Source organism: Centruroides vittatus, unplaced genomic scaffold, assembly GCF_030686945.1.
Source record: "Centruroides vittatus isolate TY-2023 unplaced genomic scaffold, ASM3068694v2 contig_359, whole genome shotgun sequence".
Lineage (NCBI taxonomy): Eukaryota > Metazoa > Arthropoda > Arachnida > Scorpiones > Buthidae > Centruroides > Centruroides vittatus.
This window is the reverse complement of record NW_027122182.1, coordinates 365258-386468: the sequence shown is the minus strand read 5'-3', so window position 1 is coordinate 386468 and position 21211 is coordinate 365258. Positions and strand designations below refer to the sequence as shown.

Genomic DNA, 21211 nt, shown 5'->3' with positions numbered 1-21211 from the left:
ATTAAAATATTTACGTTAAATGAAAGAATATATAATTGTGTTTTACAATTGAAATATTGCAAAAATTATTAACAACACTATGTATTTTTGTTTGAAAATGCAGACTTACCTTTATAAATTATGTTTTTAGAATATACTTTATTTTGATAAATGTTTACTGCCACTTCCATTAAATATATCCTAAATCAGGGATGGCGAAGCTATGGCACACGTGCCCAAAGTGGCACGTAAGAGAAATCATCTGGCGCGTAATGTATCATATGATTTCTGTTCTTTTCAATCATCCTTTCTGTTTATCACCTGATCATCCATTTTTCAATCAGCTTTCTTACAGTTATTCTAATTAAAGCGTATTCGTTTATTTTTTTTAAATATCATTATTCAAAGTCTAAGACTTTGGCACGCATTAACATTTTTAAAGTTAAGTATGCTTACAATATGGCACGTGGACTCAAAAAGGTTCGCCATCCCTATCCTAAATGGTATTTTGCTGTGAATATTTATTTTAGATTTTTTGTTCATTTTACTAATTAATAAAATAAACAAAACAATAATACATCTTAAAGGCTCAAATCTGAGGAACATCGGTTTTATTTACTTAATTATATTAAATTTATATTTTTATTCGTGATTTAAAATACTTCTTTCGTATTTTATGCACATTTTTAATTAAATTGATTATCATCATCAAATATAAGTTAATATTTTATTTTCTTAATTTAGTTAAGAATTTGATTTTTCTTATTTTGAATTTTTATGAAGTAGAAAATAATATCTATAGTATAGTATCTAACAAAATTTTCTTGAAATTTACTTTTGTTAATTTACTCATAGTTTTAATAAATTTAACATTTTTGTATTAATTTATGTGTTTAAATTATCTTAATTTATTAAATAAAAAAATTACTAACAAGAATTATTATTTTTTAGATACTGGGGTTCTTTATGTAATCTTGTGGCTTCATTAATTAACTCTGTACGCTCAATTGCAAGTCTTTTAGTATTGCTGTTTTTATTCATTGTGATTTTTGCCTTATTGGGTATGCAAGTATTTGGAGGAAGATTTAATAGTGAAGAATGGGCTAAACCTAGACACAATTTTGATAATTTTTATCAATCACTTTTAACTGTGTTTCAGGTGAGTTATATTCTTAAAATTATAAAATAAAATCTTATTTAAATGTATAAAATTTTTATATTAATTTATTATTAAAACTTTATACATTTAAATATAGAACCAATATACAGTAAATAATTTAATAAGTTGCAAATATGTGTATAAACTGATATAATAAGTAAAATCAAAACTTTATATAAAGTTTAAATAACAAAACTTAATAGGAAAAAAAAAAGGAATATGAAGTGTTAAATGCTATATATACCTGAAATTATTACATAATTTCTCTTTTAATAATGAAAGTAGACAACAATATTACTAGGATGCTGATTAAAAAAAGTGTATCTATTTATACGTCTAAATTACAGTGAAGTTTTATGTTGTTAATTTATAATAGTAAATTTTGGATCATACCTTCCGATTTCTGGATCTGTGGTTTGTCAGAAAGAACACCTTACGACTCCTTGAACTCAGACTAAGTCCATTTATTTGACAACTGTTTACAATACATATATAGCAGACATGGGCAAATGCGGCTCCCATGGGCAAATGTGGCTCCCCTTTTTGAGTTACATGCGGCTCTTGCTGAAAGTGTTAATTTCTGTTTTTTATTATTGTTTTTACAATTTTATTTTTATAATTTTGTGAAAATATGTTTGTTTAAAAAATTCAATATTGGTTTTATATTATATTTATATTATATAATAAAATCGCGCACCTTACCATACTATCTGCCATGACAGTACAGAACTGCGGCTCCCATGCATTTTGCAAAACCTACATTTCGGCTCCCACTGAACTCTTGCTTGCCCACCCCTGATATATAGCAATATTTCTTGCTTCTAACAACAGTGTTAGGCCAGGCTTGTTTCTCCTAGTTCCAACGGCCGCGTTGAAGTTTTAGATTCATTGGCCAACCAATCTGGAGCCGAGTTGTAGTTCTCCTGCAGGCCTGCCTCGGTTGGCATATCTATCTCAACTTGTCCAGATGGCTCAGGCTAACTGACCTTTTCCTAAAAAAGTTCCGACAAGTGGAACTTGAATTATCTTGTCTCTACTCAATAGGCCTCCTTGGCAATAATTAATTAATAAAAAAGAATTTGTAACAACTGTTTTGTAGTAATGAAAATATAATTACAGTTATGTTAATTAGGAGATTATTTTCTCCATACTAACTAGACTGTTTAAATTCTACTTTATAAGCAAAGTATTTTGGAATCAGAAATTCTTAAGTCATTTATACATGAAAGTAAGTTAATGAAATTTTACTTCTATAAATATAAATTTATATAAATATTAAAGAGTATTGAGAATAGAACTTTTAAGAGATATATATATTTAGGATTAAAGGATTAGGATTTTATATACATATAAATAGATGGTTATTAAGTATTTATTAACAAAATATCCATTTTCAAGAATTCAAACATAGTTTGTCATTTATGTTATGAAAATGATATCAATCAAGTGATCTACATTCATGTGCAGACACTTTTCATATTTTTGAAATAAGTCATGCATAGAGTACGACATCATATTCTTAGTTATATTATTGATTGCCTGATAAATTTTTGCGTTAGGAGTTTCATTATTTTATGAACAAAGAGTGTAGTGTATATGAAGATTAACCATAAAATTTTCATCCATCATACAAGTAGTTAAAAGGTGCAAATTTTATGATAAAAGCAATACGTATCTGTATAAATACAATATTAATAAATACATTTTATAAGTATTATATATACTTCATGATTCTTAAATGATGTTTTCTGTTAACTGACCAAAATCTGGTCTAAATCACATCAGTTAAGAGAATTTCTGTGATGTAAATACATAAATTCTTCATAATTAGTTTATTAATTTTTGAAACATTAAAAATCAAATCGGTTATTTTTAAATTTGAAAATATTGCTGTATAAAACTGAGAAACCTGCAAAACATTTATGTCATGCATCTGAGTATATCTATTTGAAATTATTTGTACTAAAACTCTAATACATGTCCTGAAGAAAAATAGACAATAATTTACATAAATAGATCATTATTAACTTGAAATGGTTATTGGAAATGGCTACTTTCTTAAGAATGAATTATGCAAAAGTTATTTTTTTTCTAGCAGCTTTTGTTAGGTATTTGCTATTATGGGTTATATACATGAAAATATGGTAAAAATCTGCACATTTTATGAATAAATAAATAAAATATGAGCTATTTATAAGTAATTGATATAATACAAAAATATATTTTTATCAAGAATAATATTTTTCCTATGCTGGAATCAATTATGTTTTTATTAAATTTTTAAAAATTAATCTTTAAACATAAATGTCATCCTCCATTCCTTGTAGTGAATACATTAGATAACTAAATTTTCATATTTGTTTTAGCTTTTTATGCATTCTACGGTTGGAATCTTTACAGACCAGTTATATCTAAAATTTTCAAGTTTGACAATATTGATTTTAGATTTTTCTTTAATGAATTTGTAATTGTGTCAGAAATCTATTGTTACTCGTATTAAATGCAATCAATAGACGACTGTAAGAAAAAAATTGATTTCCAACCAAATTTTAAAAAATTTATTCAATGAAGAAGAATATGATTTTACCTAAGAAGTTTCTGGCCCTGGGTTGGTGATGGAGCAGGGTTGATTGTTCCCTTTTAATTCATCATCATGGTCACTCACCAATTGTGGGTCAGGTTTACATCTTGAAGGAAACTGCACTAAGTATAGCAATTTATATTCTTTCTATATTCAAGTTTCCATAGGAGTGAGTTGATCTGAATGATGCATGATGTCTATGATATGTTTATTGATCTTTTATGAATACAGATAATGTAAAAATGGAACATACTGATTTTAGATGAAAGCTTTTAACTTAGAGGTTTTTCTTTATGAAGAAAGTTTTATTTTAAATAGTTAGATAATTTTCATCCATAAAGAGATGAAACACTAAATTTTATATCAGTTTGATTTATTTTATAGTAAATAATTTTTATATTGTGATAAGAAAAGTTAAATTAATGAATTCCAGCAAGTATCATCACTTACTTAAAGATAATAGATCAATAGAAAGCAACAATGTCACACAATAAGACATAGATTTGTAAAACGTATTTTGTCCTGGATTTTTAATCTATTTTTGAAGTATTACTGAAAATCCATTCACAATTCATTCACTAGCAGAGTTGGCCTTTCAGAGGCTCTTCGCCATTACATATAAGCAAATTGTTGCTGTGATGTTGGATATTTATAAAATCTTTCTTTGTGAAATAAAATTTGCATACATATAGAGGGAGAAGAACCTATAAAGAAGGCTCAACTCCACTAGTGTTGTTGTTTTCTGGTAATTGTGAATGTACTGTACATTCTATAAGACTTCAAATATGGGAAAATACATATATTTGTTCTTCAATATTGTACCATAATGCTATTTTAAATTTATTCACTATTAAATGTTTATTGGAAACTAATGATCCAAAATACATTGTTTACATTTAGATTACAAAGAATAATCAGTACTTATGGGTTAAGAGTCGGAAATTGAGATCAAAATCGCGGAGACGCCAGTCGGAAATTGTAATCAAAATCGCGTTTTTGAACGAAATTTATGATGTAAAAAGTATTATGAAACTATGATATAAAAATATAAGTTTTCCTACATTATTTTGAACAAAAGATCAATGGTTTCAAAAATGTGTAATGAAACAGAATTTTTGGACTTTTGAAAGTAAGTATAATGGTGCTAAAATACATCAGAGATAGATTTCATCATCGGTTATGTGAAATTTATTAATGAAATCATTTATTTATTATTAATTTTTGTAGCTATTATTATTGTATATAATTATTAAAAAATAATGTCTGTGCCTTTAATAATGAATGATGATGTCTTTTAATAAAAAGAATATTTAATGAACTTTCTAGCATGTATTTAACAAACACACATACCATGTTTTCTTGATTCTAATGTGCTATTGAATTTAATGTGCTCCCAATTTTTGAGATGTTAAATCCCAAAAAAGTAAGCTTGCAAATGTACTGCACAAACTATATATGTACTGCACAAAATGCAAATGTAACTGCAAATGTACTGCACAAAACTGCATTTATTACTGTTTAAATGCATTAATTTCTTTAATTGCATTAATGCATTTAAATGATAATAAATGCAGTTTTGGGCTGAAATTTGAAAAAATTGTAGACCTATAAATTCTCACTGTTTTCTGTCAGTCTGTCTATTCGTTCCTCATTAATCTTGAGAACGGAGTTAGATAAAGTATGATTTACAGGAGCAAGACACTACTAATTTGAGGTGGTGAGCATTTAATTTAAATTTAAATAAATTAAAAATATGATTAAAAATTGCAGCTCAACAATGTGACTGTGTCACAATAAATAATTGCTTGTTTGAAGTGTTTTGTTTTTGTGTTTAAAGTGCTTCACAATGTCCACATTTTGAAATGCATTCATTTATGACTTCATTATCAGGTAGGATCTATGTAACAACACAAAATTACAGTCAAAATTACTTTACGATTAATGTTTTAACAGTGAGATTTCACATCATTATTCATAAACATAAAATTTGCCAGATGCATAGTATCACATTGAAATATCAGTATACATTTTCTTTACTATAGTGGATAAATATACTTAGATGCAGCTTTATAGGAGATTTGTCGTCTAGACATTTTTTACTCGGCTCGCCGTAGTTCAAAAGACTAACAAACCATTCCAAAACCTAAGTAGTGGGAGGGATGTGTAACATGATTATAATGATTTAAATTACAAGTTGGCATTCTACTTAGAATAAGGTTTTGACACTATTTCAGAATGGATTGGACGGAACATATAAATTGTTATGGTGAAGAACTACATTTTTGTTACATTGTATGTTTTTGTATACTTTTTCCTTGGGTATTATATACAAAAAAATGTACAGTACAGCTAATCAAACAAAAGATTTGATTATATTTGAATAAACTAGTTTATTCAATTCATAATTAATTAATAAACATTTTTGAAAACTAGCTTCATTTGTAAGAATTTTATATTGAATTATAATGTTTTAAATCAAATGAACAGATGGATTCTTATTATGTACATTAAGGCTGATTAATTAATAAGATATTTGGCTATAGATAGGCAGTTATTGCATAATATATTATAGAATTTTGTTGCTACTCGAACACACTGTGCCACTTCTCAGAACTGCTGCTACAAGAGAAACGTCCTTTAATTAATTAGCCTTAATATAGTCTGATAAGAATTTTGTTTGATCAATAGAGTGTATTGGGTTATTTGTATATGTTGTTCTATATGATTACTATAATTGGTAAAAGATGTGGTTTAACTCTTACAAAAAACCAAAGCTTGAGTTATTTATTTAGATATTCATATTAAATATGTACATTAAGTTTTATATTTTTCACAAATTATTTGTATATTATAATTTTTTCTCTTCTGTTGAAGTAAGTTTAATGTAAGAAATATTTATCGAGATGATCTCAATCAGCTGGTTATAATTTGATAAATTATGTTTAAGATCAAGATTTATCTTTCTAAGATGTAAACTGAAATATTTTACCATATGTTATTTGTTTGATACTCTAATTAAAATATCAATTACAGAATTTTATTTGTTCAGAATTCATTTTCTGGATAAACCTTTATACGAGAGTTGATTGATGCGACCAGTTTTAAAAAATAGTATGAATTGTGTATTTTAAAAGCAATGAACAAAGCTTGGAACTATGATTAACCTGAAAATCTCAACACTAACCTTGCATTTCCAGCAAACCATTTATTATGAACACAAACGTTTTTGGCATACTTCATAAGCTCGCATCTGTTATTAAATCAAAACTGGAGGGTAAAACCTGATACACTCTTATGAAATATGCCAAAAACACTTGTGCTTTTAATAAATGTGTTTGTTGGAAATGCATCTTTATATGCTTTCACTTTAAGTTTATCGAGAAGAGTTAACCATAAGGAATATTTCAATGTTACGGGATCTATATTATAATCCTTGGTTTCTCCTACTTTTACATGTCTGAATACGTAGAGTCCACTTTTCTTTATGTCATTTGCAAAAGATATCAAAGGTATGGCAGAACGTGGATTAGCGACCAAAAACAAAAATTGCGGTCTCCAAAACTTCACGTGATCCTTTCTACTGTCGAGGAGTAATAAATACTTTCGAACCTGATGAAATATAATTGCTTGACTGATAGAACCCCGTCGGATGGGTGGAGAACGTAAATGCAAACACAAAAACAGTAAAATGAAACAAACGATACACAAACTGGCATAAGCAACACTTATGAAAAACATCATAGAACTGCATCCAATCAGCCCAATAAGTGCTGTATACCACGAAAAATATTTAAACATGGGCCACAAATTTGGTACAGATGCAACTTCCAAAGCAAGACACATTAAATTTGTCGACAAATAGGAGAGCAAAAATAATACTGAAGTTATTTGAGCAATAATATTCAAAGCTCCCATTAACAACACTAACTGAACACTTAACTAACTGAACTAACTTAACACTAACAACAACTGAATTAAAAACCATGCAATAATAACAGCAAGAATGGGGTTATTTTTTTCTTCTACAACTGACTATACATCTTGTAAAATAACCAAATAATTCATCTTTTGCAACTGCTTCTAGTACTCTTGATGAACCAATTAAATTGCTTAAAGAAGCAGACAAAGTTGCCATAAATAATCCAATTGTAACAAATGGAGGCCATAGATTGATGTATTCCACGTAAACATTGTTATTCTTCAGAAGTATATTTGAACATGTGGCTGCAGTTAACAATATTAAAACACTGTAGGTAAAGAAAGTAAATCCAACAGCAGAAAGAGTTCCACGAGGTATTGATTTGCTTGGTTCTTTTAAATCACCTGACATGTTGGCCCCAGCCGTTATCCCAGTTATTCCACTGAAGAAAACAGCAAATACTGCACCAAATGTCATTACATTCCCAGTAGTGTAATCAATTTCATAGTGAGACCAAGTATTATCCAGAAATGTTGTTGTATTGAAACTTGTATAAGGAGCAGATGTGATGGTGTTGAGATTTTCAGGTCACGTATTTTAATCATTCACATTTATTTTTCAACATAATCATGATTTAGAGTGATTTTTATCTTTCCAAAAGTTCAATCCATTTTTGCATTCTGTTCATAAAAAACTTTCTGTAGCAGAAATTTTGTTTTTGTTTTATTTAATCCTCTACAACACAGCTTAAACTTTATAAATGCTTTTCATCAGATGCTAATTTTGGGAACAACTAGAAGTATGAAGGTACCGGATATGGACAATAAGAAGGATGTAGAATAAGGTGCTTTCAGATTCTCAAAGATCTTTTGTGTTTCTTTGTTATGAACCTTAATCTTTACCTGCATTCTCTTTAGTCCAGATCAGACATAATCAGACTTTAATAGTTCCAAAAATTAAAGGAGACATTGAATGATTTTATCCGATTCAAAATTTAAGCTCATGTATGAGAATGGAGCAAGGAAAAGCCATACATTATGTAAAAATTGATTTAACATTTTGAGAAGCACGTCACTCTAAATCAGTGGTTTCAGCCTTTCTGGACCTATGGTATATTTAAATGATTATGTGAAGGTCGCAGCATGTTTTATTATTAAATATTACTGGATTGACCAACAGATCGATCATAAAGCTCTTTCAAGTACTTTTTCTCTGACAGTTTACTAGAACAAACTTCTCAAATATAGTCGATAACATACAGAAAGTCAGTTTAACTTTTTTTATTCATCTTGCAACACACTTAGAATGGATTCATAGAACTGGTTGGGAATGTTGATTGTTGGAGAATGAATATATATGGTTAAAATAAATCATTTATATTAATTTTTAAAGCTACTTACATTCTACCTTTTCTCAAACTAATTTTATAAAAATGGAAATTTTATTTATTAATTAATTTTTGTAGTTATTCTAGTAAATATAATCTTAAGATGGTTAATGTTACCTATGGTTCCAAAATGGTGGCTCGTCTCTGATTCCAGCAAATAGAAGAAAGGAAACGGTGGAGACGCACGTTCTAACCTAACCTAACCTAACCTATTCTAATAATTTTGTTGGTAATAATTATGATAATTTATTAGAATAGGTTAGGTTAGAATGTGCGTCCCCACTGTTTCCTTCTATTTGCTGGAATCAGAGACAAGCCACCATTTTGGAACCATAGGTAACATTAACCCTTAAGATATATAGATTAATACGAAATTATTGTAGCAATATTTTAAGTAAATAAATAAAAATTACATATAATTATTTTATTATTAAGAAGTATTTTATTTTTATATGATTTGTTTAAGTATTATATAAATCATAATATTTTACATTCAGATTTTAACTGGTGAAGATTGGAATGAAGTAATGTATGTCGGAATTAAAGCGTACGGTGGCGTGAGCTCTATTGGAATTCTTGCTTGTATTTATTTTATTATACTTTTTATCTGCGGAAATTGTATCCTTTCATGTGGTTTTGATAAATTTATGACGTTTTATTATAATTTAAAATATATATTTTGTATTAAACATTTTAGATTTTTTTCAATTAGAGATGTTAATATTTGAATATATTTTTATCATCTGAATGTTGTTTAAAATTATTATGAATTTATTAAGCTATATACAGTAACATGAAAGAACTATACACAGTAAAACCTGTCCAAAACGGAACTGAATAAAACAGAAACCTGCCTAAATGGGAAAAGTTCATTGGAATGGAGCAATTTTCTACATTAAAAAAAACTGTTTAAAATGGAAACCTGTTAAATCAGAAAATATTTAGTATCATGCAATTCTGGTTTGCACGGGTTTTACTGTATTTAAGAAATATTAACACGTTGGCATGTAAGTTGTCCAACATGGGCCCACCAGTGTCCAAGTGGTTCTATTCCCTGAACACTGGGAGTTCGGTTGTGCGTTTGTGCCTTGCCAGGATGGGCTGGCCACGTGGAGTTTTCCGGGTTCTCTCCAATTTGTAATGCCTACATAGGGGCCAGTTACCCTTAAAAAGACTTCCTGGAAGGCCTCCCTCCTAGGCAGATTGCCCAAGTGTTGCATTGCCATAACTTAACAAAACAAAACAAATAGACTCCAACATGTGGTAGAGTGGAATTGAAGTGTGGATGAAGTTTATCCTTGAATATACAAGGGTAGTTGTTTCATATGGTTTTTTTTATGCAGTTGAAAAACACATAAAAGAAGTTATGGTAAGTGGTGCATAGCAACTGTTTTGAGTGCCATTTTGCATGTTTACTGTATTATAAATAAAAACAAAGTATAATGTGCTGTTACTATGTCAAACTTTTGTTTCAAATGTTTTCCCGATGTAACAAAATTTTTAAATTAATTATATATAGGGTACCAGTAATTGACACTGTTGCAGTCATTTTCATTACAAAATAAGCTAGTTAATCATGAAAACTTTCAGTTGCATTGTTTACTGTTATAAAATTAAATTCAAAACACAGTGTAAGAATTATTCCAGAGGGGAACCAATTAGGCTTTTATTTTTTGAATTTGATTTTGATACATCAGTAAGCCATTAGTTAGCTGGTGAAATATTATGGTTGAAAATAAGTTGATCAAATAGGTACCATATTTTAGAAAAATCTTTTAAGGAAAGTTCTATTTTTAATTAATATTGTAAACATTACAAAATTTGTAGTAACCCACACTAAAATCTTCTTTTGAATCAGCAGAATGGTCTCTTTCGGGGGCCTGCATAAAGTGTTCATTATTACAGAATGTTAGCGAGATTATAAATTTTTAATTTAGAATCTCTGGTAACGTTCTGTAATGATCGACGCTGTGCATGATATTTAATTTTAATTTAACTAATTTGTATATAAAATTATGTATAAAATCATAATGTTGTTAATTTATGATATTAAACCTTAATTAATTGTCAGATATTCTGCTCAATGTCTTCTTGGCTATTGCTGTGGATAATTTAGCCGATGCAGACGGTGACGGTGATGGTGAAGTCGAAAAAGTATAAATACAGTAAATCTTTTTCAAAATTCTTCTATTTATTTATTTTAATGTAGAAAGATTAGCATGTCTTTAAAAATATTTTAACTACTCCATAATATTTTAATATACTTAAATGTTTTTATATAAAACAGAATTAAATAAAAAAATAATAATAACTCTAAATAACTTTATAATCTGAACAGTAAATTTTAATAAGTTGTTACTCTTTAAAATTTTGATAACCAAATAATTATTATTAATTTAATAATCAACATTATAAGAATTTGAATAATGAGGTTTCTCTACCAGTCAGTCTATTGATTAATTCAGTTCTGTTCAGCAAATTAATAGAGGTTAGATTCAACAGTTTATCAAAATGAATCGAATGATGGCGACCACAACAAGAGAATAAGATGAGGGAAGAGAAAATAATTTTATACAATAAAATAGCACATTAATATACAGAAATAACAGTAATCAATGAGAAAAATTCCAAGTTCTTTACAGAATGTAACAATAATTGGAATCAATTCATATAAACGAACAAATTCACACCTAAATGCAAATTCCAGCAGTAAATGAACAAATACACTTTAACGCTCAAATGTTTTCGGCTGTCTTTCAGAGGCCCTCATCAGGAAAAATGCACAAAACAGAAAAAACAGTTCTATCGTTTGAAAAAGTTTTAGCTTTCGAACATAGCTGTGTTCTAATTTTTAAACATTTAACCAATGTTCAATACAAAGATCGTTACGTATTACAACATATAAATAAATTATTTTTTAAAAAAGCTATAAATAAATTCATTAATAATATAATATATGGTGTTGTAAAAGTTAGCTCGACGTTTTAACATATAAACGATGTTTGATAATGAAAATTGTTTCCTTTACATTGCCGAAAGCTAAATGCCTAATTTCACATCAAAAATTATTATTATGCTTTGTGGCATTGTAAATAATACCTCCGTGATTGTAGAACTGGAATATAGTCAGAAATGTAAAGGAAACAATTTTCATTATCGAACATTGTTTATATGTTAAAACATCAGGCTAACTTTTACATCACCATATATCATATTATTAATGAATTTATTTATAGCTGTTTTAAAAAATAATATATTTATATGTTGTAAAACGTAACAATCTTTGTATTGAACATCGATTAAATGTTTAAAAATTAGAACACAGCTATGTTCGAAAGTTAAAACTTTCAAACAATAGAACTGTTTTTTCTGTTTTGTGCATTTTTCCTGATGAGGGCCTCTGAAAGATGGCCGAAAACGTTTGAGCGTTAAAGTTTATTTGTTCATTTACTGCTGGAATTAACATTTAGGTGTGAATTTGTTTGTTTAGTATATAGTTTCAGTTTGTGTGTGCCAGTTTTTTCGTGTCAAATTCATTTAAGCTTTAAATATCATACATTTACAGTTATTAAGCCAACTACTGCCATATGCCATTGGGCTGTATAACTGCTATAATACTAATAAATTATCAGACACTACTACAGTACACAATGTGAATGTAAACAATAGTACATTTGCAGTTTACCCTTTAACAAATTTAAAGTTCCTGATTCCAAATAAGTGATTTCAAGGTTTCAGTTTATTTGGGGATATTATTAAATTATTATTATCATCATCATTAATCATGTAGCGTTTTCTATTGGTGTTAATAAGCTCATTTTTTAGAGCTTTAGGTTATGCCATGTTTCAACAAAAATATATTTTTTGTTAATTATTCATTCTATTGATTTGACTGCCATTTTAACAACAAACTAAATTTTCTTCTTAAAATTCTATAATTGAGTTTTCTTTTATTTATTTTTATATTTTTGAATGACAATTTTGTTTTACGAAAATTTATAAGAACAATTATGTTACATACCTTAATTTAAAAAACTTAGAAAGTAAAGTTAATGTCTTTAATGCTTAAAATGTTGTCATAATTTTAATACGATGTCTGAAGACACTATATATCATGCCATTTACTAACTTCATGGATATTTGATAGAGTTGTTGGCCATCTCAAAGTGTACAGAACTGTCCTAAATTATAAACACACATTCCATATCGTGTTTCCCCGAAAATAAGACCTAGTAGAAGTTTTGCTGAATTGTTAAATATAAGGCCTCCCTCCAAAGTATGACCTAGCAAAGTTTTCATTTGGAAGCATGAACTGCTGAACAGAACACCAGATCATGCAGCTGTGATTCTTTTTAGCCCACTGCCATTGTCCCCTACCTTCACCGTCTGTTGCAGAACAGCTGCATGCAGGACATGAAGACCGTCATCTACCACCAACTCCAATGTTTCCTTTTGCAACCGCCACTTGTAAATGTGCAGGCAAGGCATCAAGAGGCCCGTTGCCTGCTGCTATACCATACGCTGTCCCTGCTGTGCCGTACAAGTATGCTGTGGTGAGCTCCCCTTGGTGGCCGGAAGCCGCCATACCGTACAAAAAATAAGACATCCCCTGAAAATAAGACCTAGCATATCTTTGGGAGCAAAAATTAATATAAGACACTGCCTTATTTTCGGGGAAACAGGGTGACCAGATATCTCTAGTTTTGCCTGTTTATAATATTTGACTGTCTGAATATTTGTGATATTTGATTATGAATCATCTTTTGAAAAGAGCAAGTTTATTAACACATCAATATAATATCATCAATTTTTATAGATCAATAAATAAATGTTAATCTGGTTTTTATCTTATTTTCCCTGATTGTGAAGTGTGTCCCTCGACTGGATTGTAAATGATGTGGTTGGCCTAATTATAGTTCACTGGAATAGAAACAAATTCCAGTTTCTAACTTTTTATTTGTTAATTACCGATATTAAATATATAAAATGATAGTTCCTGCTTGTTTCTAAAAACACAACTTAGTCTTAAAACTCTTAAGACTGAACAGATTGTATATTGTAATTTTCATTTTAGTGGTACCCAATTCAGTTCCTTGACAAATAAATGAGAAGAAATTAATATAAAATAATTAAATCTAATGATAAAAATAAATATAATAAATAATAATATACTTTAAATTATTAGATACTGCAATATTGTAAAATTTATTTTTATTTTATTGATTATCATAACTAATATTGTTTCTATTTCTCTTAAATTTTGTTTAATAAATTATACTGAAATCTACTTGAATATAAAAATTTGTTAAATTAATATTTTACTTGTAGCAAAAAGTATTTTAAAGTTATTTGTTCCACTTTGCCATTCTATAAGTCTCTAAACATCAGAGTTTTTAAGATGATAGTTAAGATGAGAGATGCTCAACATTAATTTAATAGATAAAGTAGTAGAGGCAAAAAATGAACCAAACTCTTTTACAACACCATCTTCAAACTAAGCTCTTTCAGCAGCTTTTTACCATTGTTCATAACACAGGCTCAGTTTTTTGTAATGTCTTTAAGAGCTTTTGTTGCTACTGACCTTTGCTAATGTTAGGTACTGGTCCTTTGATTGACTGCCATCCTGTACTTGTACTGACAGCTTAATCATCTCAGTGACACCTGGATCCAGTCCCTGTTCAGGTAGCAATTGTAAGACTTAGTTTTATAAGTGAATGCTGCGTCCCTAAACCTTCGAACTAAATTAGCTTTTATATTTAGCTTCCTGGTTAATGAATATCTGGCATACAATGTTTTCTCAACCTTTTTATACTTAGTCTTGCTCTGTAAAACTTATCTATTCCCTGAAATGAAAGAAAAGTTGCAGAATTGCGAATTCCATGTATGCTGCGGGTTTAGCAGTAGAAGCGAAAGCGGTAACAATGAGGACCTATAAAGATGATGGCTTTACGAACTGCTTTGATAAGTTATGTGAATGTGGTAGGAGCTCATTTTGTAAGTTGTGTCATGTATTGAAACCTGTGACAAAAGTTCAGTCCATTTTTTACTCTATTTTGTACATAACATGTTCAGATACTTTTTATAACTGTGAAAGTTTTGAAGAAATTATTAAATAATTTTATTCAGTGTACTGTAGAAGAGAATGTTATAAACAAAAAGAATAAATGAAATGATGATAACATCTAGATTTGGCTGTTCATATTTAAAAATATAAGTTTAAAGTATGAAAGTAGTAGTAGAAATTTTTTCTGATAATAAAATAATAAAATTTCAAAAGTATTAAGTAATATCGGAAGTTAAGTTGATTGTTTAGAAGAATTGCTAAAAAGATATGAAGAGTGATCTCAGTTTTGTTTATAGGAAGAAGGAAAAGAAGAAGGAGTTGAAGGAACTGCAGTTCCAGAAGAGAATACCCTCTGCAAAGAAGAAGATGGAATAATTAAGCGTCAAGAAGCAGAAGAAGTTGAAAGCGACGAAACAAAAAAGTTTGACATGAGTCAATTGAATCATGTGTGAGTAAAAATTAGTTTTTGCATCATTAAATCAATATAATTTGATTTTTCTTAATTACAATATAGTACAAATTTTAAATGATTGTTAGCATATTGTTTTAAAATAGAATATAAACTGAAACAGAAAGAATAAATTCAGTTTTAAGTTCAAATAAAGATGAATTATTAAATATATAGAGTAAAAACAACTCTGCTCACTGGGAAAATTATTATAATCTTCTAACTGAAAAAAATAGGACAGGTTTGTCAAAGAAACTCTTTGAAAATTGATTTTGATACAAGACAATGAATAATATATGTCAAAGATAATATAAATATGAAGTATAAATATTTAATTTCATATTTACGTGCATTTGCAAAAATTCCTATATATTTTATTTATGGAAATATACTTCAAGAAATTCAAAATATCTTCATTAAAAATTAATTTATTTTAATAATAATGTTGTTATTAATAGTCAATTTATAAGTGAATTATTAAAAAATTATTGATGGTTATGTATATTTAATATTGAAAATCTAATTGATAAATTAAATACTTATAAATTTATCAGTAATTCTGTTTAATTAAATCAAGGAAACCTTTATTTTGCAAAGTTATTTAATTATCGGTGTTTATTTTCAGATCAAAAGATAGGCTGGTAAGTTTATTTATTTATTTATATTATTCATAAATATATAATAGTTAATACAGCTGAAAAGTTTAATAGAATATTTCCAATTAATATAGTCTCAAGTCCATATAGATATAGATTTAGCTGAAAAGGAAGGAGTCGAAGAAACTGTAAAAGGTGAGTTTGTTTTATTGTAATTAGACGATACTGGGAACGTGACAGCTCCATACGTTCTACTTATTCCCTTATGAAAACACATGTATTTTCTGGCTTCTTGAAAGAGTGTGTGTTTTGATAAAGTGATTAGTAACAATAAGTTGCAATTTTTCAGTTCCATTTTTAGTTTTAAAATTAAATAGATATATATTATTCAGTAATGATGATGTGTAAGGGCTGCTTCAATAATTACATGTACAGTTTAAGAGAGAAAAAGGGCCAAGACATTGTCTGCATGGAAATTTTTACTAATATTAGCAATTTACAGATTTGTTCTTAGGGATCATTCAAATATTGTCAGAACTTTATGAATTAATTTGTATCTGAAGGTTTCCGACAATGGAGAAGGCAGGGTGAGGTTTTTTTATGACATAATATTGTTTATTTTTCTCTCTAGTCATCGCAAAGTTGTCTGAAAATAATTCCTGTGTATTTGCAAATGATTTTAACTTCTGGCCTTGTGACATAATTGAGGGAGGGATTACTTTGATTTCTGGTGACAACAGGAGACAAGATATAAAAGGAGAGGCAAATTTTTGCTGATATAATATTTGAATGGGACCTTGTAAGGGTATTTAATAGTAATGTGAATAAACTATCTGTTAGAAAACATTTGCAGAACTTTTTAAAGTCATTTCTTTTATATCAGGAAGTCCCTGAACTACTGTACACATAATTAAAGGGGGAATGGGAAAGGTTTGCATAAAACGGTGTACGTTTGGCAAAGAAAGTAGTACATCAGTGTATGCAGCAGAGGGAGCGAGTCAAAAATATCTGAAAAACTGTTGCATATAATTAATGGATGGCCTAAATAATTCATTAATGAATTATCATTTAGCAAAAGCTATATAAAATCTTGAAGTTTTATTAAATTTAAATTATCAAGGATCTACTGTATTAGAATGTAAATAGAATAGAAGAAAATGAGGAATAAAGAAATTTGACAAATGACTATATTTAATTATAAACAAACAAACTATTGAATGTTAGAAAATAACTTCTGTATTTACTTTATAAAAATTAATAAATAATGTAAGAATATTTAGTTACGGATACAAAAAACAGGGCGAGGAACAACTTTTAGTTAATTATGTATCTATTTTCTCTAATATTATGAAAAGATAATTGCAAAATATTATTGAAAAAATTATTTTGACAGGTTTGAAAGGCTAAGTATACATATAACATTTGTAATTTAGAGTCAGAAATTTAATCAACAAATTTTTTAAAATCATTTAAATAATAGTAAAACATTGAATTATTGAATAATTTTGAATATTTGCTTTATATATTACTCTATATTGCTTAATTTTACTTACTCTAGTGTATAAATATTATATAATGATTCTAAAAATTAAAAATTATTTGATATTGTGAGAATTGAACTGTTAAAATAAATAGTTGTGAAAGATAAATTATCTAAGTTAATTAGTAAAGTAACATTATGCACTTTCAAAAACTATATAAATTAATAAAATTAAGTTATTACGTGTTTATAAATGTAATAATTTTTTAATAAAAGATGTAGAGGAAGATCAACCTGCAGAAGTTGAAGGTGAAGAAGAGGGAAAAACAATGTCCCAGCCTACTGTAGTGCCTAGACGCATGTCAGAAGTGAATTTACCAAATGAAACTCCTCCTATGCCAAAAGAATCTTCCTTTTTTATATTTTCAAATACAAATAGGTATGTAGTATAACAAACATGTATACATTTATTATGACACACATTGATTTCCCTAGTTAGGACTATAAAAACTTTTCATTTGGTTAATGTTTTCTTGAGACTTCTCCATTCCATCATCAGACCCAAAAATGCTTGAAACAGAAATTTGAATGAGAACACCTGTAAATTTCTGTTGAACATTCAAGAAGAAATTTGATAGCATGGACAATTTCATGGACAAATCTTTTTGGGTTTGACCAGTGGTGTAGCAAACATAACTGGCACCCGGGGCACAACACTTTATTGGCACCCCTCCCCTCTTCAGAAACACATATAGTTTGTCTTGGAGACCATTTGGGCACCCCTCTGCGAGTGGCAGCTGGGGAATGATACACCCCCTTGCACCCCACTCACTACGCCACTGAGTTTGACAATTGGACGAGAAAGATTCAAAAAAGATTAACTAAATAAAAAGCTTGGACTTCTAGAATTATTTTAGCATTTGTATTTCTTATTGACTTATTCCAAAACCTTGTCGTCTTTTAATAATTCTTTACTTCACAACTGGTCATTTTTAACATCACTCTTTATTCAGGAATGAGATGTTAAAGATGCCCATTGTCTACCTATACACTCAGTCGTGAAGTAAAGAATAATTTGTGTTTCTTTCGATATTACATGGGGCTGACATACTCTGAAGTTTATTTTAAAATTTTTGCATTGTTTGTTTCTTGACTGTGCTCGAATAGAAATCATATATCAAGTATTAATAAATGATATACAAGTTTATATTGCATATATAATAATTAATATTTACAGAACTTTGATTACAAAACTGAGATATATACTGAATAATAGATAATATTGTCTGATTTTTACTAAACTTAATTTGAAATAAATGCTCTGAGATTTAAACATATCAAAAGTTTAGTTAAATTATTGACATATTTTTAAATTATAAAATTTAGTTTCCACATTTGTGTAATGAAACAAATAACACAGAATTATTATTAACATACTCAGAACCAGTGGCAGACCTACCTTTTTGGTACCCTTAAGCTTGAACTGTTTTGTGGTCTGTTTGTAACCAGCAAAAATAGGAAAACATCCAAAAAAAGTTGCTTCAAGACCCATCTGGGTAGCTTTGTTAGTTTCATAGTAGATCCATCATTGTCAAAAATTGCAAACAGATTCATTGTGTAAAACTTATCACTTAAATCAATAGTGCTCAAACTTTTTGGTGGGCCAAATTAAATATAATTCTAAGTAGGTGGGCCACAAACATACCTTATATTTCATACAGAGGGGTCCTACATAAATTATGTAATACAGACATGAGTTAGCAAGTATGCAACTAATCATTGCGTTACCGGGGGTGTGTATGAAAACATTACATAATGCCGTTGTAAAGCCCCAATAGACCTAGGTCTGTTAGGCAAGAGTGGAGGGTTAAGGCACAAACGAATTATGATAAGGACTTTACAAGTTCGTGAATATTCAGTAATGAAAGTTTAATCACAGATTATTTACAAAAAAAATTTATCTATTCTCAAGCATGAGAAGAACATATACCCATATCTTTTGTACAATATTCGATGTTATATACACTATACATCGAGGTTATAAGTAGTACAGTTTCAATCCATATATGTACATTACATATGATTTTTCCACGTTTTTCGTGAAGAAACACAACAATCAAACATGACAAAAATAACAGTCTTACTTAAGTCCATCAATGTTTCCTTTGTCTGAACGGGTGCTCCTACATGACCTTAACTGTTGATCCAACTCAAAGAAGTAACCAGAAAGTATCGAATTGGACAAGAGCTGGAACTTTTATACCTCCCACCATTGGGTATGATGTGTAAACACGAGGTCTTGGTTATCGATCAATCAACAAGTACAACGATTAACACCCGTTTACAATACGATACCATGGAATAAAACGAAATAATACAATAAAAAACCTGACATGACATGTGGAATACAGAATAAATGAAAAAAATTAATGAACATAGTGCCTGGGCACTACACCGTGGTCTCAACCCTTGTGTTACGGAATGATTCATTTTTGTTTCTGAACTCTTGATAATGAATTGTACTGTTTATTTCACAGCTTTGTATGTTATACATTAATTAATAAAATAATGCAACATTCGCTACCCCCATGTTGTATATTATTCCTTAGTACAATTTATGGGATTGACTGAGGATGTGTGACATCATTCTAGGGATATGGGATAGTAGTTGGAAAGTATAAAAGTAGCATTATGTAATTTATGGATGATCCAATATACAAAAAGTAGGCTTATTTCTATCATAAGTGATGTATTGAATATGTTTGCAAGTCAGATTAGTGTTTGATGCAGGCTGGATTTTGCCAGGAGACTTAGTTTAGGTACCGCCGGCCTGAACAAATGCTTCATTGTCTCTTTAGTTAGGAAGGAATTGATTATTTATGCAAAATTGTTATTATACATTATATAAAATGACTAAACCTAGATGAATTAAAATTAAAAAGTGATAGATTTTGGTATATAGTTGTACTGTATAAATAATATATATAGTTATAGTTTTATATGCATTATGTAACCTTATATAATTGTTAAAAATAAAATAAATCTTCTAGTAAAAATATATTAAATTCTGTTATTTATTTTTATTTCAGGATTCGGATCTTTTGTTTTGAAGTTATTAAACACAGCCTGTTTGGAAATATTATTTTAGTTTGTATTCTTATTAGTAGTAGTATGTTAGCTGCTGAAGATCCATTGCAGTCAGAGTCAGAAAGAAATAAGGTATGGCATTAAGTATATTGATAAAATTTTGATTACTATTTCTATCTTTACACTGAATTTGTTTGTTTGTAAAATATTTTACATACAGTAAAAAGTTTTTTTAATATTACTGAAGAAACTGGTATGAATGAAGTGTCTCTAATATATGAGCATGTTTAACTTTAAATATGCATATGCGGATGGAGTATGAGTGTGGATTTGTAAATGAAATTTTTATATTTTATTAATTTTTAAATTATTGATTTTTTTTACAGATTTTAAATTATTTCGACTATATTTTTACATCCATTTTTACAGTAGAAATTACATTAAAAGTAAGTAGAAAGTTTTAAATATTTTTAAAAATAAGATTTAATTCTAGAAATAGTTTTTTCCTGTT

The 21211-nt window shown here is 28.5% G+C and overlaps 1 protein-coding gene and 1 pseudogene across 4 annotated transcripts in view; one reads left to right on the top strand and one right to left on the bottom strand.

The window, feature by feature from the left end:
- Positions 1–21211, top strand: part of LOC136974893 (muscle calcium channel subunit alpha-1-like) — a 112216-nt gene that overhangs the window by 30936 nt on the left and 60069 nt on the right. For all 4 annotated transcript variants that reach the window (XM_067269870.1, XM_067269871.1, XM_067269873.1 and 1 more), the window contains 9 exons: positions 931–1138; positions 9523–9643; positions 11097–11179; positions 15386–15537; positions 16163–16178; positions 16268–16328; positions 17890–18052; positions 20703–20832; positions 21087–21146. In XM_067269870.1, the coding sequence (XP_067125971.1) occupies positions 931–1138; positions 9523–9643; positions 11097–11179; positions 15386–15537; positions 16163–16178; positions 16268–16328; positions 17890–18052; positions 20703–20832; positions 21087–21146 (994 nt within the window). The remainder of the gene's footprint in view (positions 1–930; positions 1139–9522; positions 9644–11096; positions 11180–15385; positions 15538–16162; positions 16179–16267; positions 16329–17889; positions 18053–20702; positions 20833–21086; positions 21147–21211) is intronic.
- LOC136974887 (solute carrier family 12 member 9-like) lies at positions 6981–8226 on the bottom strand (annotated as a pseudogene).